The sequence below is a fragment of the Seriola lalandi genome, unplaced genomic scaffold, assembly GCF_002814215.2.
Source record: "Seriola lalandi dorsalis isolate HSWRI2012SDOR001 ecotype SW California unplaced genomic scaffold, Sedor1 jcf7180002054722, whole genome shotgun sequence".
Taxonomy (NCBI): domain Eukaryota; kingdom Metazoa; phylum Chordata; class Actinopteri; order Carangiformes; family Carangidae; genus Seriola; species Seriola lalandi.
Window position 1 is genome coordinate 432,935 of NW_019525275.1, and position 26,423 is coordinate 459,357.

General features: G+C 45.2%; 3 protein-coding genes across 4 annotated transcripts; 1 reads left to right on the forward strand and 2 right to left on the reverse strand.

Annotated features, from left to right (window-relative positions):
- Positions 1-221: 221 nt before the first annotated feature.
- med16 (mediator complex subunit 16) lies at positions 222-9,604 on the reverse strand. Its single transcript, XM_023424262.2, has 16 exons — positions 9,403-9,604; positions 8,784-8,967; positions 8,543-8,650; positions 8,285-8,454; positions 7,711-7,992; positions 7,457-7,606; positions 7,119-7,224; positions 6,874-7,029; positions 6,328-6,548; positions 5,868-6,074; positions 3,894-4,104; positions 3,633-3,766; positions 3,270-3,462; positions 2,004-2,220; positions 1,629-1,712; positions 222-498 (listed from the first exon to the last, which is right to left on the reverse strand). Exons 2-16 carry the CDS (start codon positions 8,920-8,922, stop codon positions 369-371), a joined length of 2,508 nt encoding a protein of 835 aa, XP_023280030.1. The 5' UTR covers positions 8,923-8,967; positions 9,403-9,604; the 3' UTR covers positions 222-368.
- Positions 9,605-10,486: 882 nt separating this feature from the next.
- On the forward strand, positions 10,487-19,557 carry tmem259 (transmembrane protein 259). Of its 2 annotated transcripts, none has more exons than XM_023424158.2 (12): positions 10,487-10,887; positions 11,793-12,207; positions 12,608-12,913; positions 13,161-13,344; positions 13,665-13,775; positions 13,868-13,990; positions 14,146-14,246; positions 14,370-14,427; positions 14,591-14,674; positions 14,975-15,107; positions 15,552-15,651; positions 16,946-19,557. In XM_023424158.2, exons 2-12 carry the CDS (start codon positions 11,992-11,994, stop codon positions 17,714-17,716), a joined length of 2,187 nt encoding a protein of 728 aa, XP_023279926.1. In that variant the 5' UTR covers positions 10,487-10,887; positions 11,793-11,991; the 3' UTR covers positions 17,717-19,557. The 2 variants fall into 2 exon arrangements, with proteins under 2 accessions (XP_023279926.1, XP_023279927.1); XM_023424159.2 differs by having other exon boundaries at positions 13,161-13,290.
- A 139-nt stretch (positions 19,558-19,696) lies between these two features.
- LOC111668180 (ELAV-like protein 1) lies at positions 19,697-26,423 on the reverse strand. The gene is made up of 8 exons (XM_023424160.1): positions 26,257-26,423; positions 25,504-25,566; positions 25,294-25,365; positions 24,955-25,123; positions 22,212-22,315; positions 21,537-21,690; positions 21,226-21,451; positions 19,697-20,783 (listed from the first exon to the last, which is right to left on the reverse strand). Exons 2-8 carry the CDS (start codon positions 25,537-25,539, stop codon positions 20,465-20,467), a joined length of 1,080 nt encoding a protein of 359 aa, XP_023279928.1. The 5' UTR covers positions 25,540-25,566; positions 26,257-26,423; the 3' UTR covers positions 19,697-20,464.

Sequence of the window (26,423 nt, forward strand, 5' to 3'; positions counted from 1 at the left end):
TCTAAAGGTCACTGTGACCTTTGATTTCCAAAGTCTAATCAGTTCATCCTTAAATGTTGGTGCCAAGTTCTGTTGTTTCGGGGGGGAATGAGATATCGAAAATGAGATGGATGGACAAACTGAAAACAAAATGGCTGCCGGCACTGACTGTCGCCGACACAGGGAATAAAAATCAAACAGCTGATTGTTTGTTTGTAACAAGAGGATAATACAAGAGAACATTTAGTTTGTGACAGTTTTATTACAAAATGAAAAAATATTTATTTACAGGCAGAAAACTGAGTCACTGCAGCACAGAGATCAGGTGATCTCCACTTGGTCATTTTTCATGTTCAGGTGAGTTTCAGTTATGTTCAGCTGGTCCAGGTTCAGGTGAGGGGTGTTGGGGGGATCCTCCTCCACAGACCTCCACACAGACAGTTTTTGATCCAGCGCTGTTCCCACTGCTTCATGGCATTCGTCTTGTTAGGAGAACGAAGCATCGTCACACAGCCACACCTGAACACACACGCACACACACAGTTAAACAATTTTAACAGACTCAAGTCACAACCATTGTCTGAGCAGTGTCGTGACCAGTACTGTAAAGGCTCGAGAAGCTGCAGCAGTTAAAACAAACAAGTAATTGAAAGGCCATAAATCCAGGTCTGGAGAGGATAGAGGATGGAGTCTGGGTCTGGGTCTGGGTCTGGGTCTGGGTCTGGGTCCTGGTCGGGGAGTTCCTCACTGCTCTTTACCTAAGTTGCTTCCATCCACATCAAAGACGCAATGTGAGAAACTTCATGAATAAACTCTGAAGAACATGAGGAGGGAAACATCAGCTGTGTGGAGTGATGATGAGGAGGCTGAACCATCCTCACATTAACACAGTCTCTTCTTCCTCTGTGGTTTAATGAGACTCCAGCAGCTGCTTATCTCCATCAACCAGTAAAACAACTGTGATTAATCAGTCAGTTCCTCCTGGAATAATTAACGCAAATTCAACCAATCCCCATGAATTTTGTTCGACATACAGACCAGTCCCGAATCTAAACCTTGATGATGTCACCAAACTCACTTCCTTGTTTGTGGTGTTGAAGCATGTTGTGAAGCTGCAGACGTGTGACATGAACGTCTCACATTCACCAACAAACAACACTGTTAAAGACAGTGTGAAGACACCTCTACCTGTGATTAAGACAGAGCAGAGGGGCAGAATCTCTTAAGACTGGGTCACCACCTGCACTGGCCTGGATTTATTCTCACTCGAACAATTTGCCTTCGATTTTTAATGGATTATACGAAAAAAGATAGCGACCGTGTTTACAATTTTTATTTTCTCCCACAGTTTCATTGCAAAAAAAACGAACATCTAAAACATCTAAATAATAAACTTAAGAAAAGCTGCCGTGAAATCAGGTATTTTAGCTGCTACAATCCCAAAAGAAGCCTGTGAAATCCTGGAGGGACTGACTGTGATTAACAAACACAATGTTGATGTTCGTCACTATGCAGACGACAACGTTGTTTTTTTTCCTCATAATAACAACAAACCAGTACATCACGTTCTGACCAGATACACTTGGTCAGGAACCACCTTCAACGCAGTTTCATGAATGTGATGGTGACATCACTTCCTGTGGACTCACCTGGTGCAGGCTTTACTCTCCTCAGTGGGACAGACTCCCATATGAACACAGCGCAGATTATCCATCTTCTGAGAGCCAGGACTCCTGACACACACACACACACACACACACACACACACACACACACACACACACACACACACACAGAAACACAGAAACACAGAAACACAGACACACACACAGAAACACAAATCAGACTGATCAGTGGGAAAATGATCTTTAGCAATAAAATCAAAAAGGATCCAAACAGGAAATTGCAGGAAGCCATATTCAGAATGACCGGGATTCCTGCAGGTCTGAAAGTGAACAGCACTGACAGTGTGTGGACTCAAACTGAGCCCAAACCAGGGTTGAGTCGAGGTCTAGGTGTGTTACCTGGTGAAGACCTCCAGCGGGACGGTGGTTCCTCCTCCAGGCAGAGACGAAGCTTTTCCAAACTGCAGTCTGAGCGGGTGTTTCCCCTGCAGCTTCACGATGACGCCGTCGTTCACTGGGAGCCAGTCCATACTGGGAACCAGCAGCTGACTGGGCAGCAGGCAGCATTCATCTATCAGACTCTCATCAGGGTCCTGGGGGGGTCCGTCGTCCCGAGCTGAGTCACAGAGAGACAGTTATTAACAGATAGTTCCTGTCATATTGAGGTGTTAGTCCCGCTAATCTCACTGAGACTCGACAGATCTAATAAACGGTCCATGATCTGAGAGTAGACCAGTTTGTGTTCAGGATCATTAACAGGGCTTAAAGTTAAAAAAAATCCTGAGCCTAAAATGTTGTTTGGGGGGGCACCATATATTTAAAAATACAATATATATCAACAGTAACAGTGCAACAGCTCTGAAGTGCAAGCAATTTGGAAAAACTTCTGGATAATTATAATTTGGAAAAAGATTTGCACATATACAATATGTGCTTTGGCCAATTTTCTCTACTCTCTATAAAAGTATGTGCAATGTAACAGACAACTGTAAACAACTCTGCAATACTGTAGCTACGTTCAAATATTTCTGTCTGAAAAACAGAGATAAAGAAATAAATAATGGAAAATAAAGTAACATTGAAGTGCTTAAGGAACTGGTAAACTGGAGTTTAAAGTGAAATCAATAAGGCCAACATCACTTATTTCTTCATTCTTTTTGGGTTGTAAACAAAGAAATTGTGAAGGACAGATCATGTTCTGCAATGAACGTGCACACGCGTATTTTTTGATCGCAGACACGGTCAGTCATTGATTACTGAGTGGTAATTGTAACTGTCGCTTCTGGTAACATAGTTGTATGTTGGAGTGCACGGACAGCAGCTTTCTGACCGCTGGTGGCAGATAGCAGCTTCCTCTAACACACCATGCAGAAACAAGTGCCAGGCTCCTTCAAGCCGCTGGATCCTACACTGACAGTGCTGCCAAGACCCGCCCCATTCTGCTTCTGATTGGCTAGTAAAGTTGGTTAGGTTGAGAGCGAGAGCTGTGTTCCTCTCTTACCATTAGTAGGTGAACTTTATTACCTCAAACAAGATAAACCGCACTCACAACAAGTGTACTGACTTTAATTTGACATTAATTCTCTCACAGCGTTACGCCGGAGATCCGGCACGGTGCCAGAATACTTAAAGCCCTGCATTAATGAATTACGGGTTATGTCTTACAGCAGAGCCACAGTTTGGTGAGCTGTCTGAACAGCAGCTGCATGCTGTCCTGGTTGTCTGACGTGGCGGTGAAGGTGGGCAGACAGCCGGGCTTCAGCAGACCCCAGATCCGGATCATCACCAGCATCTCCCTCAGCATCCCCAGAGATGCCCCGTCCCTCATGAAGCCAAACCCAGGCCGGACCATGGAGCCCTGCGGGGTCAGAAATGAACACAGAGGTTCAGGGTTTGTTAAATATAAAGGAGAAGTTGATGTTGCTGCTAGAGCCGGAAGAAATCCTCCGCCTCACGAACCACTTCACATTCCACCGGTAGGAAGCTGGTTCTGATTACCTGCAACATTACCTGTTCTCTTTAGCTCACCTGGTTGGGCAGGTTGGCCAACAGGTAGAGAACAAAGTCTCCCACCCACTGGATGAGCTGCTGCAGGGACTGAAGCGGGGGGCCGTCCAACACAAACTCCTCCGTCTTCAGATTGATCATCACCTTATCAATATCTGAGGAGACAAACACCGATCAACATCTGACCATCACCTGATCAATATTTAATACCTCCTGCTTTCTGTCCTCTCAGGTGTCTCACCTGTCCCTCAAGTGTCTCACCTATACCTTTTGTCTTCTCACCTGTGTCGGTGTTCTTGGCACAGATCTCGGTCAGGCGGTCACCTGGACTCTTGTCAGGTGTGTTGAGGACGTGTGGTCTGAGCAGAGACTTTAAGGTGGAGCTGATGGCCATCAGCAGCAGTTTGGCGTGGAAGTCACAGGCTCGAGCTGCCGTCGCAGTGGAGAGTTTACACAAAGACGCCTTCACCGCCACAATACGAGTCGCCAGAACCTGAAACATAAACAACTCTCATAATGCATAATGCCTCAGTGTAGTTTACTAATGTTGTTACTGGGAACGTCAGGAAACCTAAACACAACTGATGTGTGCTGAAAATGTGTCACTGTCCGCAGTCTTAAACTGTCGAAGTTTAACTCTCAGGAGCTCAAACATAGGAGCCGAAAGTTAAACCTAAATATGATACACAGGAAAATACGGACCTTTTTTACATTTCCTTTTTCAGGGTGGGGGATAAATTAACTGTTTTATTTTAAATCGTTTTTTAAAAATCATCCATCATTTTCAGCCACTGCCTCAGACTTGAAGGTGCTAACTCTCATCCCAGCCACTTCTCACTCAGCTGCAAACTGCCCCAGTGCATGCGGTAGGTCCCGGTCTGATGAAGCCAACAGAAGAGGGGCAATTCTGGGGTCCCAAAACAGACACAGTTCACCTCCAGCTGAGCCAAGCAGACCCAACTGGCTTTGGTTATACAGGAAGCAGATGGCCCACAGCAATGGCTCCAGAATCCCATATTCCCACAGCAACCCCCACAAGATCCCTCGAGGACTCCACTGTAGTCTTTAGACTCCTCCTCCCCCTCAGAGGACATGTTGGTCAGGTTCCGGAGTTCTTCCAAGTGTTCCTTCCATTGCCCGATGATATCGTCAGTCCGAGTCAGCAGGTCTCCTCCTTTGCTGAAAACAGTCTCGGCTAAGCCCTGCTTCACCTTTCTTAGATCTCAGATGGTTTGTCAGAACTTCCTTGAGGTCAACCAAAAGTCCTTCTCCGTCTCCTCTACACATCCAGGTTTTTGCTGTGAGCTTGTGATGGTGCTTCTTGTTCTGCTCAGGTGGAGAACTCATACATGTGTTGATACACCAAGCTCACTGAGGCTGCAGAACAGAACAAGGACTGCCGTCACCAGCTAGAGTTAGCAGGCTAGCTGTTTAACAATTAACAATATGCTGGTTAGAAACAAATTAACTTTTAAAATTAAATATTGAAATATAGCACCTTTTAATGACGCAATCTGTTCAATTCACCTGAGAAGTAAGATCATCCATGATATAAGATCATCAGATAGCCCACCCCTAAGTCAGAGTCTTCTTCCCCGCAACCTCCAGCTGCATAGAGGTGACCCTCTTGTTCTCCAGGGAAAACTCCAACACAGAAGTTGGGACTTGTGAGTATCCCCACACCCACCAAGCACCTCTCACCAAGGGCAACTCCGGAAAGGGATAGCGTCCAGCCCCTCTCCAGGAGATGGTACCGCCCCGACTCCCACCTCAGCTCTGGCTCGTAGCTAGTAGCTAGTCTGTGATGCCAAGGACCTGCAAACCCAGGCCCCTGACCCATCCTGTTGCCCGGCTTGTGATGCAACCCAACGCAACCTTTCTTTATTCCAGGCAAGGTAACACAGTGTCAAAGAATGCATTTCATCTGATTGTTAGGAATCGCTCATAGTCTGGCGGTTCTTTGAGTTTGAATTAAACTATTGATTCATGAGGTGATCAGTAGAAAATCAGTGAACTTTTGTTATAGTCAAACACTTAATGTCTTTTTTTCAAGGTAAAAAAATAAAAGAGCTAAATATGCTCTGGCTTTTCTGTACCATCAGATATTTTAGAAACTAAATTATTATTAAATAAAATCAGACAAACCACACCCCTAGTCTCATTGTCCTCACAACTGGAGCTATACATCATCTTGGATGTGGATCTGTTTCTGTCCCCCTTCCCACCTGTGCTGTTCTCCCATGATGCTTTGCTGACCTGCTGCAGCGCCTGGTTCTGCCTCATGTACTCCTCATGAAGTTTCTCCACCAGGTTGTGGACCATGGTGGGCTGCACATGCAGAAGGACGTCCCACCAGTCGTAGCCCGTCACCATGCAGTACTCCAGCAGGAACAGCAGGTGGCGCAGCGTCGTGTTCATCTCCAGCACCTGACCCATAGAGGGCGACACCCGTAGCATGTGGAGCTGAGGACCAGACAACAACATTATAACATCTGATTTAACCAGTGTACTTTCGGAACAGTCAGAACATTCAGAACGCCCAACATTCAGGGTGCGAAGTAGGACTGAAGGTGCAGTTGAGTGTACCATTTTGAAGCCGTTATTTTAAGGTTTACATTTTAATGTAATAAAACAGATACATGCAGTTCAGTCAGACATGTCTGAACCATGAGGGCCTCTGGCTGCTGTGGTCCAGATAACAGGTGTGTTTCCTTACCTTTCCATGGTTGTCGACTCCAGCCAGAGCCAGTGAGGTCCAGGAGAACTGCAGGGCCTTGAAGTGGAGGGCGGGGCCTCCAGTCCTCTGGCGTTTGATGGCGGACTCGTCTCCCGGTCTCTGGCCAGAGGAGGAGGAGGAGCCGTAGAAAACCCCCATGGTGTGGAGGGACAGACGGTGGAGGATCTGAATACTGCCATCATGAAAGGCTAGAGCCAGACCTGAGAGCAGGAGGACAGGTGGAGTGAACAGCTGATCTTCACTAAACGACCCACCTCAGTTTCACAAGTGAACATGCAGCAAATCAGCACTGAGGTGGTCTGAGGTTTCCGGTCCGGACTGTGGAAACTGGATGATGTTGGTTTATGAATGACTGTGTTTCATGTTTCACTCCAGTGACGACGACGAGTATCAAAGGGGTGTGGTCATGGTGAGGATGTGTATTCGGGACTATACGCCAACATTCAAACTGAAGATGGCGTGGTGGATAAGCTTTCTGTCTGTGTGGTTACACCTGCACAGGTGATACAACTAAGTTTTCCTCACCGAGCCCGGGGCAGAACTTGGTGTCTGATGCCACCTTCAGGTCGGTGTTGGAGATGGAGATGGGTAGTTTGGGCAGAGCGACGGCAGACACTCGCTCTAGGTCGTTGGTGGTCGTCAGGATCCTCCACTTCAGGATGGTCGGCTGCTTCTCCCCCACTGACAACCACATCACACCATCAGTCAGACCAGCTGAACTACCTGGACCAGTTTGGACCAGTTTGAAACAGTTTGTGTTTGTTTCTTACCAACTGGTGAGCGGTGCTGGAAGATGTTGTTGACAGGAAGTCCCTCCTTCCTCAGAGACCAGCACTCCACAATGCTGCCACTCTGATTGGACGCACACAGGAGAACCTGCATAACACATGGAAACAATTATTGGTTCTGCAGGGTTCTTCAACTGCTGATGGTTCTGTGACAGATACATGTCTGACCTGTGTTCTACTGATGTAAGATACCTGCTCAGAGTTCTCCTGGTTCTACTGTTCACATGTTCATAGTTCTCCTGGTAGTACTGGTTACCCATTCAGAGTTCTACTGGTTCTACTGGTCACCTATTCGGAGTTCTACTGGTTGTACTGGTCACCTGTTCAGAGTTCTCCCTGGTGAGGAACTTGAGGTGGGTCACAGCTGGGTACTTTTCCCTCCTCAGCGGGTCTGTGGTGCAGCGCAGGAACAGCGACGGTAACAGTTCAGTGTCGATGCGACACTTCTCGCTCACCACACTCACCACCACCTGAGCACAACATATAAACATTTATGTAGTTGATGATGGCGCTAGTGAAGGTCAGTATTTCCCTGTGATGATCTGTTGTTGCGCGGGGATGTTCTGGTTCTGACCTTGTAGAACTGGACCGGAGACGAGCTGCTGCCATCGGTGGCTGCCACCACGATGTTCCCTCCTCCAGTGAAGGCGATGTCAGCTAATGCCACTCGTCCTCTCAGCCGGCACAGACTCTCACTGGCTGTCAGCAGAGTGCCGCCTGGCTTCAACAATGACACTGTGACCAAACCGCTCACCGTCACCGCCAACCAGCCCTCCATTGGCTTCCCACCAAACAGAGTCAGAGATGGAGAGAACTTCACCCGAGAGAACTTCTCACCAAAGTTTGTAGAACCCGACTGAACCGAGAAGAGACAAGAACACACGATGTTTACTGACTGACAGCAGGGAACACCTGTCATCTAATACCTGCACCTACTATCTTTCCAATTAGGGCTGGGCAATTAATCTAATTTTATTTTCAATTACGATTTGGCTTCAAAATAGATAAGCGGAAGAAAATGGATGGATGAATGGAAGTTTTTTGCCATCGAGCAGCCCTATCACCAATACTATCCAACCTATGACCTGACATATAGTTGTCTGACACACACTCTACATTCTCCACGTGTATAGATCAGTGGGCATTACCATCTCAACATGCAGGGCCAGTTTGACTCCGTTATGAAGCCAGCTCAGAGCTACAATGGGATCTCCGTCCAGGGAGCTGGACAGGACGCTCTCCCAGCTGTTCACCAGGTGATCCGACATCGACCAGCATTTAATCTGACCGTCACCGTCTGCGGACAGCAGCCTCGAACCTCCACACACACACACACACAGGTACATCAAAACACATACAAACACATCAATGAATTCACTGTGAATCCTGATCCGTGGAAACCTCACCTGATTGGTCCCACTCCAGACAGGAAATGACCTCAGTGTGTCCAGAGTTGATGGAGTAAACATCCCAGGGGTGTTCAGTGTCAATGATGTGGATCATGTGACTGACATCTACAACACACACACACACACACACACACACACACACACACACACACACACACATTCAGTGGATGACTTAAGATCGAAACCCTGAACCACTACATTTTTTTAAGTAAAATGAAAAATTTGTGTGTGTGTTTACCTTTGTCGTCGTCGTCGTTCTTCAGGTCTGTGGTGAAGGCCACGAGGTTCCTGCAGGACCAGGAGCAGACCAGGGGGATGGAGGGACAGTGAGTGCTCTTGGGACGTTTCTCCCACTCACAGACATACGCCAACTCCATGATTCACGACAGAAGAAGAAGCTGGAGGCCAGCAGGACGCCTCACCTGGAGACAGAGAGAGAGTTTTAAGACTGGAAACTTTAGAGGCTGGCACTTAGTTCACTGGAGCCTCGGGCAGGCTCTGGTCTCAACTCTGAGTTTCCAGAAAAGGGAGCCGTTCACCTGCCCTCTTTTCGGGAAACACAACCCCGTGTAGAGCAGCACTAGGTTCTGTTCTACTCGTTCACCGAACACGCTTTAAAAACTGCAGGTTTCACTTCATCAGTTTGAACTGACTCGTCTCTGTGTTCAGTCTAAACACCTACGTTTATCTGGAAACAGTAGCAGAGAGTGAGAGCCGAATGTGACCTGATTTCAGTCAGATTACAGTTCAGTTAACGGCTGCTAGTCAATAGTAGTTAGTTAGTAGTTATTTAGCACTGAACCGTTAAAAGGAAGAATTCAAGTGTCAGTTAGCATGCTAAAGTTAGCTTATCTTACTTTGATTCAGCTCCTCTGACGCTGATAGAAACGATGATAAATCCGTTTTTTGACAAACAATTAATCGACCTTTAGAATGAAAATTTTAAATAAAACGATGGAGTGACTTGGAGCAGTTTGATGGACATTTAACGTGACTATGATGAAACAAACAACTGATCGTTCATTCACATCAACTGGGGGCCAGGACCCACGGCTCACAGAGCTGTCTCTGTATTTGCCTGACTGTAAAACATCTTAAAACATGTTAGAAACATGTTTAACTTCTGATAGCACACTGCGTGTGTTTCACTGCGAGTCTGATTCACATACAACGTGTTTTTTTCTATACAATGTCCTATCGGCGCTTAACTGTAATTTGTGTTTATCTGAGATGGCGCCGTGGCCAGCCTGATGACCATGGGACCTTATTTCCCCAAGTCAGGTCTTACAGGTGTGGGATCAAATTTAAATAACACCTTGATCAGAATCAGAATCAGAAATACTTTTTTAATCCCCTGCGGGAAATGTTGTGTTGCAGTGCTCCACACATACACGCATATTCCACACATACAAATATAATAAAAGCATATAAGAATAGCAATAATAAGAATATAACTCCACATATTCAAATGTAAAAGAAAATAATAATAATAATGATAATAATATAATGTGTAATTGTTGACAGATGGAAGGACTTTTATCATTTTAACTTTTCAACTTTAAATATTAACAAGTCGACTGGAGCCCATTGTATTAATATTTCAGTTACGTACATTTAATCCTTCTATTGAATAAAAACAGCTCATATTTAAGTTTTCTCTCCTGTGTTTCTGAGCCTGGATGAGAACTGAGTGCAGCTCCTCCTGAGGCTGGTTAAAGCTTCTGTGATGATGTGATTGACCTGAGCGTGATGAAGATATGTCATCTGAGAACATTGCAGTGTTCATATTTTGTGACGTCATCCTGCAGATCACACCTATTTGTAGGGTGCAGGTTGGTTAATAAAGTTTGGGGGGGAGGGGTGCGCTCGGAGCAGGCACCTGGCAGACTGAACCCGGGGAAAACACAGGGAACCTAAAGGACCCGTATTTCCGGTCTGATTGTGGTTCCGTCTCATAACAGCAGCCGTCAGTCTCCTGTTAGCTTGTGTTAGCTTGTGTTAGCTCTGTCAGCTCTGTCAGTTCATCTTCGGCCTCCATAATAATCTCTCTGAGTCTGAGTCTGAGTCTGAGTCTGGATCTGAGTCTGAGTCTGAGTCTGAGTCTGGATCTGGATCTGAGTCTGAGTCTGAGTCTGAGTCGCATCAAAATGAAATGAGTCCACTCATACTCCGGGACCTGCTAGCTGCTAGCCTCCGTTAGCCTCGTCTTTGGAGCCTGCTAACGGTGCTAACAGTGCTTAAACCTAGCTGTGTCGTTTCAGAGTCTGTTTATTTGTTTTTTGTGATGAAAAAATCGAGGACGAGACGTTAGCATGGACACACACCTACGGAGTCAGTAACAGGTGAGACAGAGACCAGCTAAAGTGGAGCTAGTGTGAGGCCGGTGTGAAGCTGAGATGAGACTGGTGTGAGGTGTCCGCAGCAGGATGTTTACCTGCCGGACCAGAGCTGAAAACAGGCCCCGAGACCACCAGGACCGCCTTAGTCCACCGGCCTGGACCATGAATACACATTAGTCTCCTGAGTGTGAGGCAGAAACCAGGTTTTCAGCCTGACATCAGACCAGAGTCCTCAGAGGACGGATCTGTGTGAAGAAGTGTTAAAAGAGGATCTGAGGATTACACGGTCACTCTGCCGGAGACTTCCCGTCCGTCTCCTCCGGACCAAGCTGCAGATGTTTACAGTCCTTTAATGTTAATTATCTGATAGTGAAGTGAATATGAATACGTCACCAAAAATATAAACTAATCAATTCATTGAGAAAATTAGAAGATTAGGTCAGATTAATAAATAAGGAAAACAACTGAGCCACATGCTGCAAATTCTGCCCCTTTTGTGTGGCCACTGTGTTAGACCCAGTGAAGCCAGATAACGAAAACATCCTGGATAAGTTGAGCCTGCTTCATAGTTCGGGCCTCGGGTGTAGACATGTAAACAGGTATAAAGAGGTGTAAATATTGTAAACAAATGTAAACTGTTGGAACCTCACACAGGTGAGAACAGCTCCACCTCTAGCAAGACAATCACTAACGTGTCAGATGAACCGATGAGATGATTAATCAATCAGGTGATCAAAAAAATTTTAATCAGCTTTGTGATAACTGAATATTTGTCATTACCTTGACGAGACATCGGTTGTCAGGACGACACACAGTCAGCAACTGGCTGAAAACAGATCAGTTATCAGTTATTGATCAGTGTCATTGATATAGTAAATGTTCAGGTGTGTTCACTCTGTGTCCCACAGTTTCAGGTCTCTGTGAAGCTCAGTCCACGTCAGACCCCCCCCCCAGAGTGATCCAGACTCTGTAGACCTTCATCTGATCTGGGGTCAGTTTGACCTTGACTCTGAAGCGATTGAGACAGCCATGCTGACCTAGACCAGGACCAGGACCAGGACCTGTGAGTTTGTGCAGCGTGAGCAGAGTAATCCAGATCCAGAGACCATGTCTGAGAACCAGGCCAACAACAACAACAACGTCCCTGTAAACAACAACAACATGGGACCCAACAGAATCCGAAACCCCAACATGAACCAGAACCCCCTCATCAATGTCCGAGATCGCCTCTTCCATGCCCTCTTCTTCAAGATGGCTGTCACATATGCCCGACTTTTCCCGCCATCCTTCAGGAGAGTCTTCGAGTTCTTCGTCTTGCTCAAAGTGAGTCTGAGTCACTGATCGACCTCAGACCTGCTGAGTCCTCCAGGGTACAGTCAGGACCAGGTCCACGTGTCACACCACCTCAGGTCTCTGTGTCCAAGCTTTAACACAGCAGGGCCACAGTGATCAGACTGTTAAAGGTCAGACTGAAGTCAAAGATAAAAGTAAAAGTCCTTCTATTCACAAATTTCAGAATAAAAGCTTTTTATATAGTGAATATCCTCCATGAATAAAACAGACCTGAGCATGGCCATGTTTTTGTCTGACCACAGTGATGATCCTTCACCCGGTCTGTGACCCTGACTCGGGGTCTGAGCTCTTGATTCTGGTCTTTAGTCTTCAGTGTGTTCAGATATTGTTGAAGGTTCAGTCTTAACTCCTCCCCCCTCCTCCTCCTCAGGCGCTCTTCGTCCTCTTCATCCTCGCCTACATCCACATCGCCTTCTCTCGCTCGCCCATCAACTGTCTGGAGGCGGTGAGGGAGCGCTGGCCCCGTGACGGCATCCTGCGGGTGGAGATCCAGAGGAACTCCAGCAGGGCCCCGGTCTTCCTGCAGTACTACGATTCAGCAGCCCTCCAGGAGGAGCTGGAGGCAGAGGAAGGAGGAGGAGGAGGGAGGGTGGGGCTCAGTCTGGCAGCGCTGCAGGAGGAAGAGGAGGAGGAAGAGGAGATGACCCTGGAGATGTTTGATAACAGCTCAGTGCAGGTGAGACTCAGGTTCTGGTCCTGGGTTTGTCCCCCCCAGTGGGTACTGTGTGGTTAATGTTTAAACCAGGAATTTCTGGATCTGGATCAGATTTGTTCCAGGTTCAGGTCTGTCAGAATCAGAACTCAGTAGGATCAGTATTAAAGATCTGATCATGGTCAGCCCAGAGAGACCTGATGGGGAACGTGGATCTGAGGACCAGGACCTTGGCTGGACCTGTTCTCACCTGTCTGTCTGTCTCCTACAGTTTGAGCTGGACATGGAGCCTCGTCTGAAGCCCTCTCTGGTCGGAGGTGGAGCAAGAGGAGGCGGAGCAGCAGCAGCAGGAGGAGGAGTCAACGACAGCCAGGACGTCTCCTTTGCCCAGACCACTAAAGGTACGCAGCTGCTGAAGGAGTCAGTGTCTGAACTGGAGATGATGACCAGAGCAGGTAAACCCTCCTCCTCCTGAATCCTCCTCCTCCTCCTCTTGACCCCTCCTCTTCATGCTCCTGACTGCAGCATGTCTCCTGTTAGAGGCTGAAATCTATTGATCTGATATTGATGATTGATTGTTTTATCTGTCAGACAGTGATTGTGGTGAAATCAATGTCTGACTCATCAAGCCTGATAAAAGAAAAAGTGACGTAACATCCACTGAAACTACTGTTCATCTTTATTGTTATTGTTGTTATTACTATTATTGTTGTTGTTGTTGTTATTATTATTATTATTATTATTATTATTATTTTTTATTGTGGTTGTGTTTCAGTGTGGCCTCAGGAAGAATACATCGTAGAGTATTCTCTGGAGTATGGCTTCCTCCGTTTGTCTCAGAGTACCAGGCAGAGACTCAACATCCCCGTCATGGTCGTAACTCTGGGTTAGCACTGACACACCTGACACACCTGCATCGGTCACGTGGCTTCTACCTGATGCACCTGCCTCAGTCACATGACTCATGTCTCTGTGTAGATCCCATGAAGGACGAGTGTTTCGGTGACGGCTTCAGTCGTTTCTTGCTCGATGAGTTCCTGGGCTACGATGACATCCTGATGTCCAGTGTGAAGGCTCTTGCTGAGAACGAGGAGAACAAAGGTAGTTTTATTGATACTACCAACCAGGTTCGTCTGATCCCGACCCAGACTACACAGACTACCTGAGTTTTTCTAGTCCAGATCACAGAAGCAGGTTTCTAGTTGACCAGGTGTTGGATGAATCAGGTAATGATGTCACAGTGTGGTTCTCTGCAGGGTTCCTGAGGAACGTGGTCTCTGGAGAACATTACCGCTTCGTCAGCATGTGGATGGCCAGAACCTCCTACCTGGCCGCCTTCGTCATCATGGTCATATTTGTAAGTCAAGAAGTCAGTCTGACTTCTTCTTCTTCTTCTTCTTCTTCTTCTTCTTCATATTATTCATATTATTGTTGTTATTATTATTATTCTTACTGATGTTTGATGTCTTGTGGTTTTCAGACTCTCTCTGTGTCGATGCTGCTCAGATACTCTCACCACCAGATCTTTGTCTTCATCGGTCAGTCTCCTCTGAACCTGACCAGTATAATGTAACCCAGTTCAGTGTTTCTGTTCTCAGTCCTTGAAGTAGAAGCTTAGATACAGATCAGACTGGTAGAACCGGACCTCTTATCTGGAGGATCCACTTGGTGTTGATCTGGTTTCTGTCTGTCTCCCTTCAGTGGATCTGCTTCAGATGTTGGAGATGAACATGACCATCGCCTTCCCAGCAGCCCCTCTGCTCACCGTCATCCTGGCCCTCGTCGGTAAGTTCACATCACAAAGTCTGGATCTGAGTCTGGGTCGGGTCTGACCAGGTCTGACAGTCTGGATCAGACCATTCTCAGGTCCTGACAGTCAAGTCCTGAGTCGAGACCAGACCAGGTTGAAATCAAGTCCTACTTTGTACCACATTCAGGACTGACAGTCCCAAGTCCTGACTGATTGATTGATTGGTACTTTATTACATTACCCTCCCTGATTGATTACATCAGATGTTTTCAGACCTGGAGTCTCCCAGGTAAAGTCGACCACACCTGTGTTGACATGTCACTTCCTATCTTTAGGTATGGAGGCCATCATGTCGGAGTTCTTCAATGACACGACCACAGCTTTCTACATCATCCTCATTGTCTGGTTGGCCGATCAGTACGACGCCATCTGCTGCCACACCAACACCAGCAAACGTCACTGGCTTAGGTGAGTCACATGACCAACAGCAGCTCGTGCCACTGTCTTGTTAAAGAACCTTAATTAACCTCAATTGACTTGAACTAATCCTGAATGATCAGAGCATACACTTGAGTCTGTCAGACACAGATCCTGTCTTTTAATTTGAAAAACTAAACATTAATTCAAAAAGTTCTTAATGAACTAACGAGTTTAACAACTTGATGACATAATTTCCATCAGTGTTAATTATTATTATTATTGACGAGTTTGATGAGAAGTTTAAATTGTTATTAAAGTGAAGGGTTTATGTCAGGACTCAGCTGCTAGTTGATGAGATTTTAATTAACTTTTTATCCACTAATAATATTAACAGGTTAAATGATTCAAGGAGTTCAGAAGTTAATAAGTTTAGCTCACACTGTTAAGACTGAGTTAATGAGTGAGTTCGTTAATGACTCTGTTGTGTCTCAGGTTCTTCTATCTCTACCACTTCGCCTTCTACGCCTATCACTACCGCTTCAATGGCCAGTACAGCAGCCTGGCCCTGGTCACCTCCTGGCTCTTCATCCAGGTTAGAACCACCACCGTCATCATCATCATCATCATCATCGTCAAACACTGGTTTCATTTCAAAATAAGAGCGCTGTTATCTGAGTGAGAAGAACCAGATCATCTGGATCAATACACCCAGAACACCAACACACACAACTCACAGAACACAAGAATACCCAGAATACCCAGAACACACAGAACACCCAGAACACCCAGAACACCCAGAACACCCAGAACACCCAGAACACCCAGAACACCCAGAACACCAACACACAGAACACCAGAACACCCAGAACACCCAGAACACCCAGAACACACAGAACACACAGAACACCCAGAACACCCAGAACACCCAGAACACCCAGAACACACAGAACACCCAGAACACCAACACACAGAACACACAGAACACCCAGAACACCCAGAACACCCAGAACACACAGAACACCCAGAACACCAACACACAGAACACCCAGAACACCCAGAACACCCAGAACACCCAGAACACCCAGAACACCCAGAACACCTGAACACCCAGAACACCCAGAACACCCAGAACACCCAGAACACACAGAACACACAGAACACCAACACACAGAACAAACAGAACACACAGAACACACAGAACACACAGAACACCCAGAACACCCAGAACACCAACACACACAACTCACAGAACACAAGAATACCCAGAACACACAGAACACCAGAACACCCAGAACACACAGAACACCAGAACACCAGAACACCAGAACACCAGAACACCCAGAACACCAGAACACCCAGAACACCAGAACACCAGAACACCTGAACACCTGAACACCTGAACACCCAGAACACCTGAACACCTGAACACCTGAACACCAGAACACCAGAACACCAGAACACCAGAACACCAGAACACCAGAACACACAGAACACACAGAACACACAGAACACACAGAACACACGAACACCAACACACAGAACACACAGAACACCAGAACACCAGAACACACAGAACACACAGAACACCAGAACACCAACACACAGAACACACAGAACACCAGAACACCAGAACACACAGAACACACAGAACACACAGAACACACAGAACACCAGAACACCAACACACAGAACACACAGAACACCAGAACACCTGAACACCCAGAACACACAGAACACCAGAACACCAACACACAGAACACACAGAACACACAGAACACACAGAACACCAGAACACCAGAACACCAGAACACCAACACACAGAACACCCAGAACACACAGAACACACAGAACAGACAGACACTAACTTCCTGCCCCTCCCCCTCCAGCACTCCATGATCTACTTTTTCCACCACTACGAGCTTCCTGCCATCCTGCAGCAGATCCGGATCCAGGAGATGCTGCTGCAGAACCAGCAGGCGGGTCATGCCAACCAGACAGCCCTGCAGGACAACCTGAACAACAACCACGCTGCTGCTGCCGCCGCTGCCGCTGCCGGTCCTAGACCCACCGACACCCCCCAACCCGGACCCGTCGACACACCCCAGCCTCAGGCTGACCCCCAGCCCTCCTCCTCTCCAGCAGCAGGAGGGGGAGGGGAGGTGAGGTCGGAGTTGAACTGGGTTGCTCAGACGGCTGCCATCATCGCTGAGTCTCTGTCCTCCTCCGCCCAGCGCCTCCCTGACTCCATCGAGCCCCTCCCTGTCAGCGGGGCAGGCGCAGCTGGAGGTCAGGGGTCAGCAGGAGCAGGAGAAATCAGCGTGGTGGCTGAGTTCTGGATGGGAGGAGGAGGAGGAGGAGGAAGAGGAGGAGCAGGTGGTGGTGGTGGAGGAGGAGGAGGAGGAGGAGGTGGTGATGATGAAGATCCAAATGCCGTTTCAGTAGAAATTAAAACCACAGCAGGAGCTGACCCTCCACCCAGCCATCCAATCAGAGGGCTGCAGGCGGAGGCGGGGGTCTCGGAGGCGGGGGTCTCGGAGGCGGGGCCTGTGGCTGCAGAGCCCCCACAGACAGACTGCCCCCCCCTACAGAGTCCAGGTACAAACTGGGACTGCAGACCACCACAGCAGCAGCAGACTCCCTCACAGACCCCGTCCTGAGAGTCCAGATGTAGTCCTGCTGACATCATCTCACCTGTCTGACACTGTGCCTCAGTCTGTCAGCTGATCAGGGTGATTAATTAGTGATCAAGGAGGGGTTTTCATATTGATCCACATCAGATCAGGATCCAGACCTCCAGTTCTGGTCTGACCAGTCACATTGTATTTCTAAATTTAAACTAATATCTGATTCATTGATTAGTTCAGTGTTTCAAACTTGAGGATTGAGACCCTGCAGCAGGTCACATGATGGTTAAACTGGTCGTCATAGAGACAGGGTTTGATTCTGAATCCAGTCCAGTCAGGGCCAGTCCAGTTCTTTGAAACCCAGAGAGTGATAGAAAACATGAAGCTGGAACCAGGGAAAAAATTGTTAATTATAAAACCAGTTGAAGACTGTTAATGAACTGATTGATTGATTAATCTCACCTGTCCTCAGGTGAGTTCATTCGAACACAGCTGCAGCTAATGATTATCATCTCATTAACAGGCTCCGCTCAGTCCTCACTTCAATTAATCTACTGTTTGATTTCATTTCATGTTTATCAGTTAATTGATTAATTAGTTAATTGCGTCATCTGTCGATAAAACATGACTTTATTTAGGGACATGTGAGCAGAATCTAAAATAAGAAATCTCTTCAGACTCACATGAACATGATCCACATTGTTTTCAGTTTGTTTTACCTCCATACCTGTAAACACAAACTAGGTCTGACTCCTCTGACTCTCACACCACCCTGCTGCCTCAAACATTCAATAAAGCACCAAATGTGGATAAATCCGCCGCTGGAAATAGTCCCCAACAAGGTCAGTTTCCTCCTGTTTGATAAAAACTTCAGTGATCAGCTGTAAGCTGTAGGAACCAATGAGCTGAGAGCCACAGACAGGAGGGAACATACTGACAGACGGACTAACACATTTTGGATTTATTGATTAATAAGAAATATATAAGCCAAATTAAAGTGAACTGAAACTGAAAATCAGCTTCACTGATTCCCCAGATAAAAACTGCTGATCTGTATTGATCAGCCCTGATTCTGACAGATTGAAGCACAAACTCTGAACTGTGTTGATTTTTTGTTTCCACCTGCTTTTATTTTGAAGAAAAAGACTCTTTTAGAACAGGAAGTTTGTTATGGAGCATTTTGGTGGATCAGGACTTCCTGTCAGAACGGATGCCTTATCAATAATCCTCCGACTGTCTGTGGACGCTTCAGAGTCAACAGCAGCCGATCAAGCTGATTGGTTGTGCAGTATAATGCAAGCTGTGTCACACCTTTGGCCCCGCCTCCCGGTAGAGTTCCCTGAACTCATCGCAATAACTAAGTCAACTAAGTCCCCCAAGTCCCCTGAACTCATCGCAGTGACCTGAGTCCCCAGAATTCAGTGGCTAACCCGGGGTAAAGTCAGACTTTGTAATCCTGAGTTTAAATACCTGAAATCAAACCAGGCTAAATCCGATCTGGTCCAACTTGGACCAGTTACACGGTCTGAGTTCCTTGATCCTGGACTAGTCATTAACACCTGATCAATAATGACCTGAACACACCATTGCCCAGGTGACCTGCGGTGAACTGGACAGAGACGGCTGCCTCATCAAACCACTGGTCTGCCTGTTGTGAAGGGGGCGGGGCCTGAGGTGTGACTCAGCATCAGAGACAGACACTGAACCCAGCTGATGGGCTTTGGAGGTTTTGGGATTGTGAGAGTTTTTCTTCTTTGTGCCTCTGCTGGATGGCTGTAGCATCTTTAGTTGATCTGAAGCCTGAAACTCATCAAAGTGTATTTAACTGTCCAGTAAAACCAGTAAAACCAGTGCACAACAGCTGTTCGCACCAACCCGTCTGAACGTGTCAATCATTTCTGCTGAGTTCAGTTTAAACACAAGAAACTGTTTCAGCAATTTTTTTTTTTTACTTTTAATTTCTTTAAAAAATTATTTCTTTATCATTAATTGATAAATACGGACTCACAGTCATGATTTCCAAAAACAGATTTATTAGTGAATGAACATCCAACATCACCAAGAAGCTGCGATACAAAAATAAAATACAAATCAAAAGAAAAAAAAAAGCATCACTACACATTAAACGCTTTGTTTTTGCTTGGAAGCCATTTTTAAAAAATATGAAATAAAATCGTTTTTTCATGGAATTAAACTGCATCTTTGTACATGACCTCGGGCCCCGCCTTCTGCCTGCTTATAGGCCCACACAGGTGTCAATCCACTAACACTGATGACATCAGCAACAGCTTTACTTTGAAAAATTCAAACAAAAACAGGAGAAACTGAGGTCAGATGATACGTTTTAATAACCACCAGCTGATCCACTTTAATATTAAAATGTTCTGCCCTTAACTGCAATGACCCTCTTCCCCACGTCTCGGCAGGTTTCAGTTTGTAGCTTGTCACTTAAATTTGGTTTTCAAACATGGATCCAAACTACTAATATCATCTCAACATGCGGAACTCAGGTTACACATGTAACCACCACCATCCTGTCTCAGTCCTCCGTCCTGGACCAGTTTTTAGAGAAACAACATTTTACAACAAGTGATGTCAAAGAAACCAGGCATGCTGGGAAAAAAACTCACATTGACCAAAACAAAACAGTCTGAAAACTCTTCGGCTCAACTGACAGAAGAGAGAGAGAGAGAAAAAAAACAAACAAACAAACAAAAAAAAAAACTATTTACTTGTTCGTTTCAGAGAACATCAAGACCCCCCCACCCCCACCCCCACCCTCTACTTATGTCCCTTGCTGGTCTTGAAGGACACCTGCAGGACTTTGTCTCCCAGTCGGTACCCGTTCAGGCTGTGAATTGCCATGGCGGCTTCCTCGTAGTTCGTCATAGTAACGAAGCCAAAACCTTTGCACTTGTTTGTGTTGAAATCTCGGATCACTTTCACGTTGACGACGGCACCGAATGGCCCAAACATCTGCCACAGGATGGCCTCGTCCGCGTCTTGCCCCAAGTTGTAGATGAAAATGCACCAACCAGAGGATGAGTTCCCTGAGACCCCACCCCCTCCACTCATGTGGTCCACGCTCATTGGAGAAAACCTGGAATCAAACAGGAAGTAGGAAGTAAGAAACAGGACAAATAAAGGGAGCACAACAAACAAAGACCAGGTAAAAAAAAAAATCATCTCACCTGAACTACATCATCATTAGAACAATAAAATCTGACTGCAGACTAAAAATAAAAATCTGTCTCTAATAGAAATAAAGATTCATCTAATAGAAATAAAAGTCAATCTCATGAAAATAAAGATGCATCTCTAATAGGAATAAAGATGCATCTCTAATATAAATAAAGATGCATATTTAATAGAGATAAAAGTCTCTCTCTAATAGAAACAAAGATGTATCTCTAATAGAAATAAAGGCCACAGTGTTTGATATATTACAGGAAGTACAATGCTTCAAGTGACAGTTATTGAGTAGCCAATCAAACAGCAGTATCTGTAATCTTTGAGTGGATGACACCAACAGGTGAGAGTACCTGAACCTCTGCGCCTGGTGATGGACGGGTCCTCCGAAGCGCCGTGATTGGCCATGGTACATCTGTGACATCATCTGGGAGTTCCTGGCCTGATTGGGGTTGGCAGCGAACTTGACTGTGATTGGCTCAGAGCTGCCGGGAGGGGTGTGCCCATTCAGGTGTTTGACGGCGTCTTCGGCCTCAGCTCGCTTATCAAACCGGATAAAGGCAACGCCCCGAGACAGACCTGAACAACCAATTAGATCGAAGATAAGAGTCAGGACTGAAGGGCTGTGGTCACATGACTGGTCACATGACTGTGTGGTACTGACCTGAGGCCTGGTCAACCAGCACTCTGGAGTTTATGATGTGTCCGTAGCGAGTGAACATGTCCTCCAGCTCTGGCTGACTCAACGTCCTCGGCAAACCGCTGATGTAAAGGTTTGCATCTTTGATCATGTCTGAACTCGGCCGTGCGTACGAGACCTGAGGAGGCGAGAAGAGCGGTTTCAGTCCGTCGCCATAACAACCAGAATGATTCTTATAAAAGTAACCACTGAACAAAATAAAATACAGTTACATCCAGTCTTACAATAAATTCCAGACATATTTAAATGTGTTTAAATGTTCATTAAAATAAATAAATAAACAAACAAACAAACAAACAGTTATCCAGATTGGTCCCAAATAAATGAAAAAAAGACAAAATAAAAGCATCCAAATAGGCTGAGATCGTTGGGCACTTTTCTCAAAATAAAAGCATCAATTTATAAAAATAAAAGTTCAGCACATTGTCACACTGAACTGAAGAAATTCACAGATTCAGTGTCGACATGTGTCGATATGAAAGCAGGATATAAGAGTAAAAATAAAAACATGACAGCAGAGTTTTAAAATACCTTCATCCGTCAGACAGTTTGCAGGAGAGAGCGCCCTCTACTGTCCAGGGAACATAACACATCTATCAGTTGAGACAGGAAAATCAAAGAGCACCTGTGGCACTTTACCTTGATAGTTTTAGACTGTAGCCTCAGGCCATTGAGGGTACTGATAGCCCTCTCTGCATCACTAGGGTTAACAAAGTTAACAAAGCCGTAACCTAAACTGTGGCCTAGAGAAACACAAAGGAAAACAACAAAATAAAATAACAAACTGTCTGTGGTGCAGCTGCCACACATTCTGGATAGAAACAAACATACAGAGGTCACCATCTGAACACAGACCACAAATCTCAGCACAAAATCTCGAAAGTGCGTCAAACATTTCACTCCTCTAAACAAACCCAGAAAACTCAGACCAGCATCAGGGCTCTATGTGAACGGGTCTGTAGTGATCACCAGCTGAGTGTCATTCCCTCCAGGATTTCACACCTTCTTTTGGCATTGTTGCGACTTAAATACCCAATTTCACGGCAGCTTTTCTTAAAAGTTGTGATGAAAGTTGCAATGTTTTTAGATGTTTTTTTCCTATAATTCATTGAAATGGAGGGCAATTTGTTCCAGTGAGAATTAATCCAAGTCAGTGCAGCTGGTGACACAGTCTTCACAAGAGATTCTGCTTCTCTGCTCTGTCTCAATCACAGGTAGAGCTGATCTTTATAATCACCTCATCAATTTATAAAGTAGAGTGCCCCCCCCCAGATTTCTGCCTATGAAACAGTTTGATCAGAGTGAATGATGAATGAAAGGATGTTTTTACTAATTAATGATTGAATTCACTGAGCAGCTCAGAGGCTACAGCAGCTACACCACAATGTGGCAGCGATATAAAACTATCTAACCCTTTCATGTGAAACACGGTTGAATGTCTTCACACGGTCTTTAACTGTGATGTTTGTTGGTGAATATGAAATGTTCATGTTGCTTTAACACCAGAAACAAGGAAGTGAGTTTGGTGAAATCGTCAAGGTTCTGATCAGGGACTGGTGTGATTGGTTCAACCTGCGGAAAAATTTGATAATTTTTGATCAAATTTGTGGAGAAGTTGCAGAGATTGGACAAAAATGCAAGGTCGCACAGAATTCACAGGGATTCGTTGAATTTGCATGAATTATTGCGATCGAGACATAGAGACTTCCTGGAAAACTGGTCATGTGACAGCCTTCATGGTCTGGTGAAAACTGGACTGGGTCAGAACCTGTTAACAGCTCAGGTCCGAGTCAGGTGACAGTTTTCTGGACTTGTTCAGGCCTTCATACATTCGTTATCAAAACTTTACAAACATTTTCAAAGCCTGAAAAATAAAATAAAACAGGTGAAAACAGAATTAAAACATCTGTACATTCTTGTTAAATTCAGTTAATGATTAAAAACAAAAACTGTTGATTGAAGGTCGGGCGACATGATGAAGAAAATAAAGATTTTTCTACCTTTAACATCTCAGACCTTAGTTTTACCATATTATTTATTATTATTTATCATTTCTGCAGCAACGTGATGAAGTAGTCTGATTTTTTTATTCGCTGATGTTCATGTGTTTTTACTGTGTATGTGACAGATTATTGATCCATGTCGCCCCGATCATCATCAGATACCTGTTAAACAGTCGTCATTAAACCTGGTGTGAAAAATAAAAAACAACAACAACAGTGCAGAAAAGAAAAATATTCAGACACTGTTCAGAGAAAAATAACAGACTCGTCCTTTAAAACAGTGGCGCTCAACCTGTGGGTTAGGACCCCCGGGGGATGCAAGATTATTTCTGGGGATTGCGGAACAGTTTTCAAAATAAATTAATAATCAATATTTTTGATTATGGTTCATCCATTAAATCTCCTGCAGCAGTGACATCTTGTCTTTATAGAACTGATCAGAGTGAGACCTCTCTGATGAGGACAGCAGCAGGTGCTAACGTTAGCTAATGACTGTGTCAGCAGAGACGTGAAGCGGAGACAGCGTCAGGCTTGACTCAACAGTCAGGTGACGGCAGCTCCAACAGAGATCAGAGGTCAGGTGTCTGTCCCGTGAGGGCGAGGCTTAAATGTTTAGGGTGGTCGCAGCCCAAAAAGTTTGAGAACCACTGCTTTTATAAAAAAAAAAAAAAAAAAAAAAAAAAAAAAAAAAAAAAAAAAAAAAAAAAAAAAAAAAAAAAAAAAAAAATTAAAAAAAAAAAAAAAAAAAAAAAAAAAAAAAAAACCAACAAAGAAAAGAAAACATTCAATTTCATTAAAAACAAAGAAAAAAAATTATAAATAAGCAAAAATCAGTGGATCAGTGAAAACACCAAAAAATTAAAAAGAAAAACTTCAGAACAAAAAGAAACGGCTGCTGGACAAAAAGAGTTCACAGGAAATACTGTAGGAAGTACTTATACTACTAGTACTACTACTGCAACTAATACCACTAATGCTACTACTACTACTGCCACCATTAATACTACTATTATTACTACTACTGATACAACTACTACTATTAATACTTCTACTATAACCTACTAATGCTACTACTATTAATACTACTACTAATGATACTAATACTACCATCACCACTACTACCAATTATTTTCACTTGCAGTATTAGTACCGTCATGTATCAGAACCTACTTATAGTTGCTGTACCTCTTTAGTACTGCAGTATTTGTTCTAACTAACCTTAGTAGCATTAGCACTAAGGTAGTACTACAATACTAGTACTGCTGGTTCTGTACTGAAACACAGTAGTACTGCAGTAGTACTGATATGTCAGAAGCATTGTGTTGTAGTACAAGTACTCAGAGGTGACAGTACAGCAGTAGTACTGCAGGGGGAGTTACCTGCGACTTTGTCCCTGATGAGTTTGGCCGACTCCACGTCGCCCACGCTGCTGAACAGGCTGCGCAGCTCGTCCTGACTCATGCTCTGAGGCAGGTAGTTCACGATCAGGTTTGTCCGCGCGTCCTCGTCCTCCATCATCTGGTCACTGAAGCCGTTATCATACAGCTCCTGAGGCACAGTGACATCATCAGCACCTTCATGACATCATCAGCACACTGACAGACTGGTTGAATAGAACTGAATATGACACATTAACTTCCTACTTCCAAACTACCTACTTAACTGTGATGTCATCAGTGACGACTAGTATATTCAGCAAATCAGAGCGCAGCACTCACCTTTCCAAGGGCTCCTTTGGCAGCATGCTGAGCGTCTCTGACATCATTCTGAGACGACTGAACCTCACACACCTGAAACAACACACAGGTGTTACACACAACACAACACATACCTGAACCTATTAGTAACAATAACATCCGCACAGGTAGAGGGGGGGTCTGTGCAGATATCAGGACATAATTGATCTGATCACTTATCAATCGACTCACCTTCAGGTACCTGATGTGTCCTCTTCTTAATGCCATGGAGACAACTCAGGTGGTTCACTGTGTCTGAAAGAAACCAGCTTCATGTTATTGGTCATGATTAATTAGTGATCAGCATTGATCAGTCAGACCTCCAGCTGGGAAGACCATGTGATCCAGATCAGCTGATGCCAAAAACCACAAGTATGAAGGAAGATGCTACTAAACAACAGCAGGTGTGAACAGGTGAACAAGATTTTAGAGGTGACTCGGACCCTCAGTTCAATTTTAGAGAGTTTCGCTTGAACATGGTCCATATGATTTAACTCAAGGAACAAATCCAGTTTAAATTTGGTTCAGGTCTTGTTTAAATCTCGGTTAAATCTAGTTCCGGTCCGCTTTAAATCTGGTTCAAATATAGGTTACCTTTACTGACAGGTGAGAGCAGGTTAACATTTGTACTGACAAAACTAAGAACTGACTATGGAAACGATCCTGAATTAAGCACGACTGAAACGATCCGAACTCTGAACCGGGACTGGTCCAAACCAGACCCAAATCCTGACCCTGCGGACACTAAGAGTAATACCTGCTGACGGAGGCGACGAGGGGAGCTGTTTGTGATAGCTGAGTCTGATATAATTTAAGACATAAAAGTGCTGAGCTAACACCGTGCTAACACTAAAGCTAACGTTAGCCGCATGTTAGCGCGCGGCCTCACAGAGTCTACCCGGCTAACGGCGCGCTAACGTTGCTAACAGACGTCGCACCTCTTACCTGTGATTGTTACAGATAGGTGACTCAGACTGAACTCCGTCTTATATCGACCTGCGGACGGATGCAATGCTGATGCTATGCTATGTTAACACACCGATTTTATAACGGTCGATTAGCTCTTAGCTGCTCCCCGCTCCACACAAAGAAAAAGCACTCACGCTGTGAAG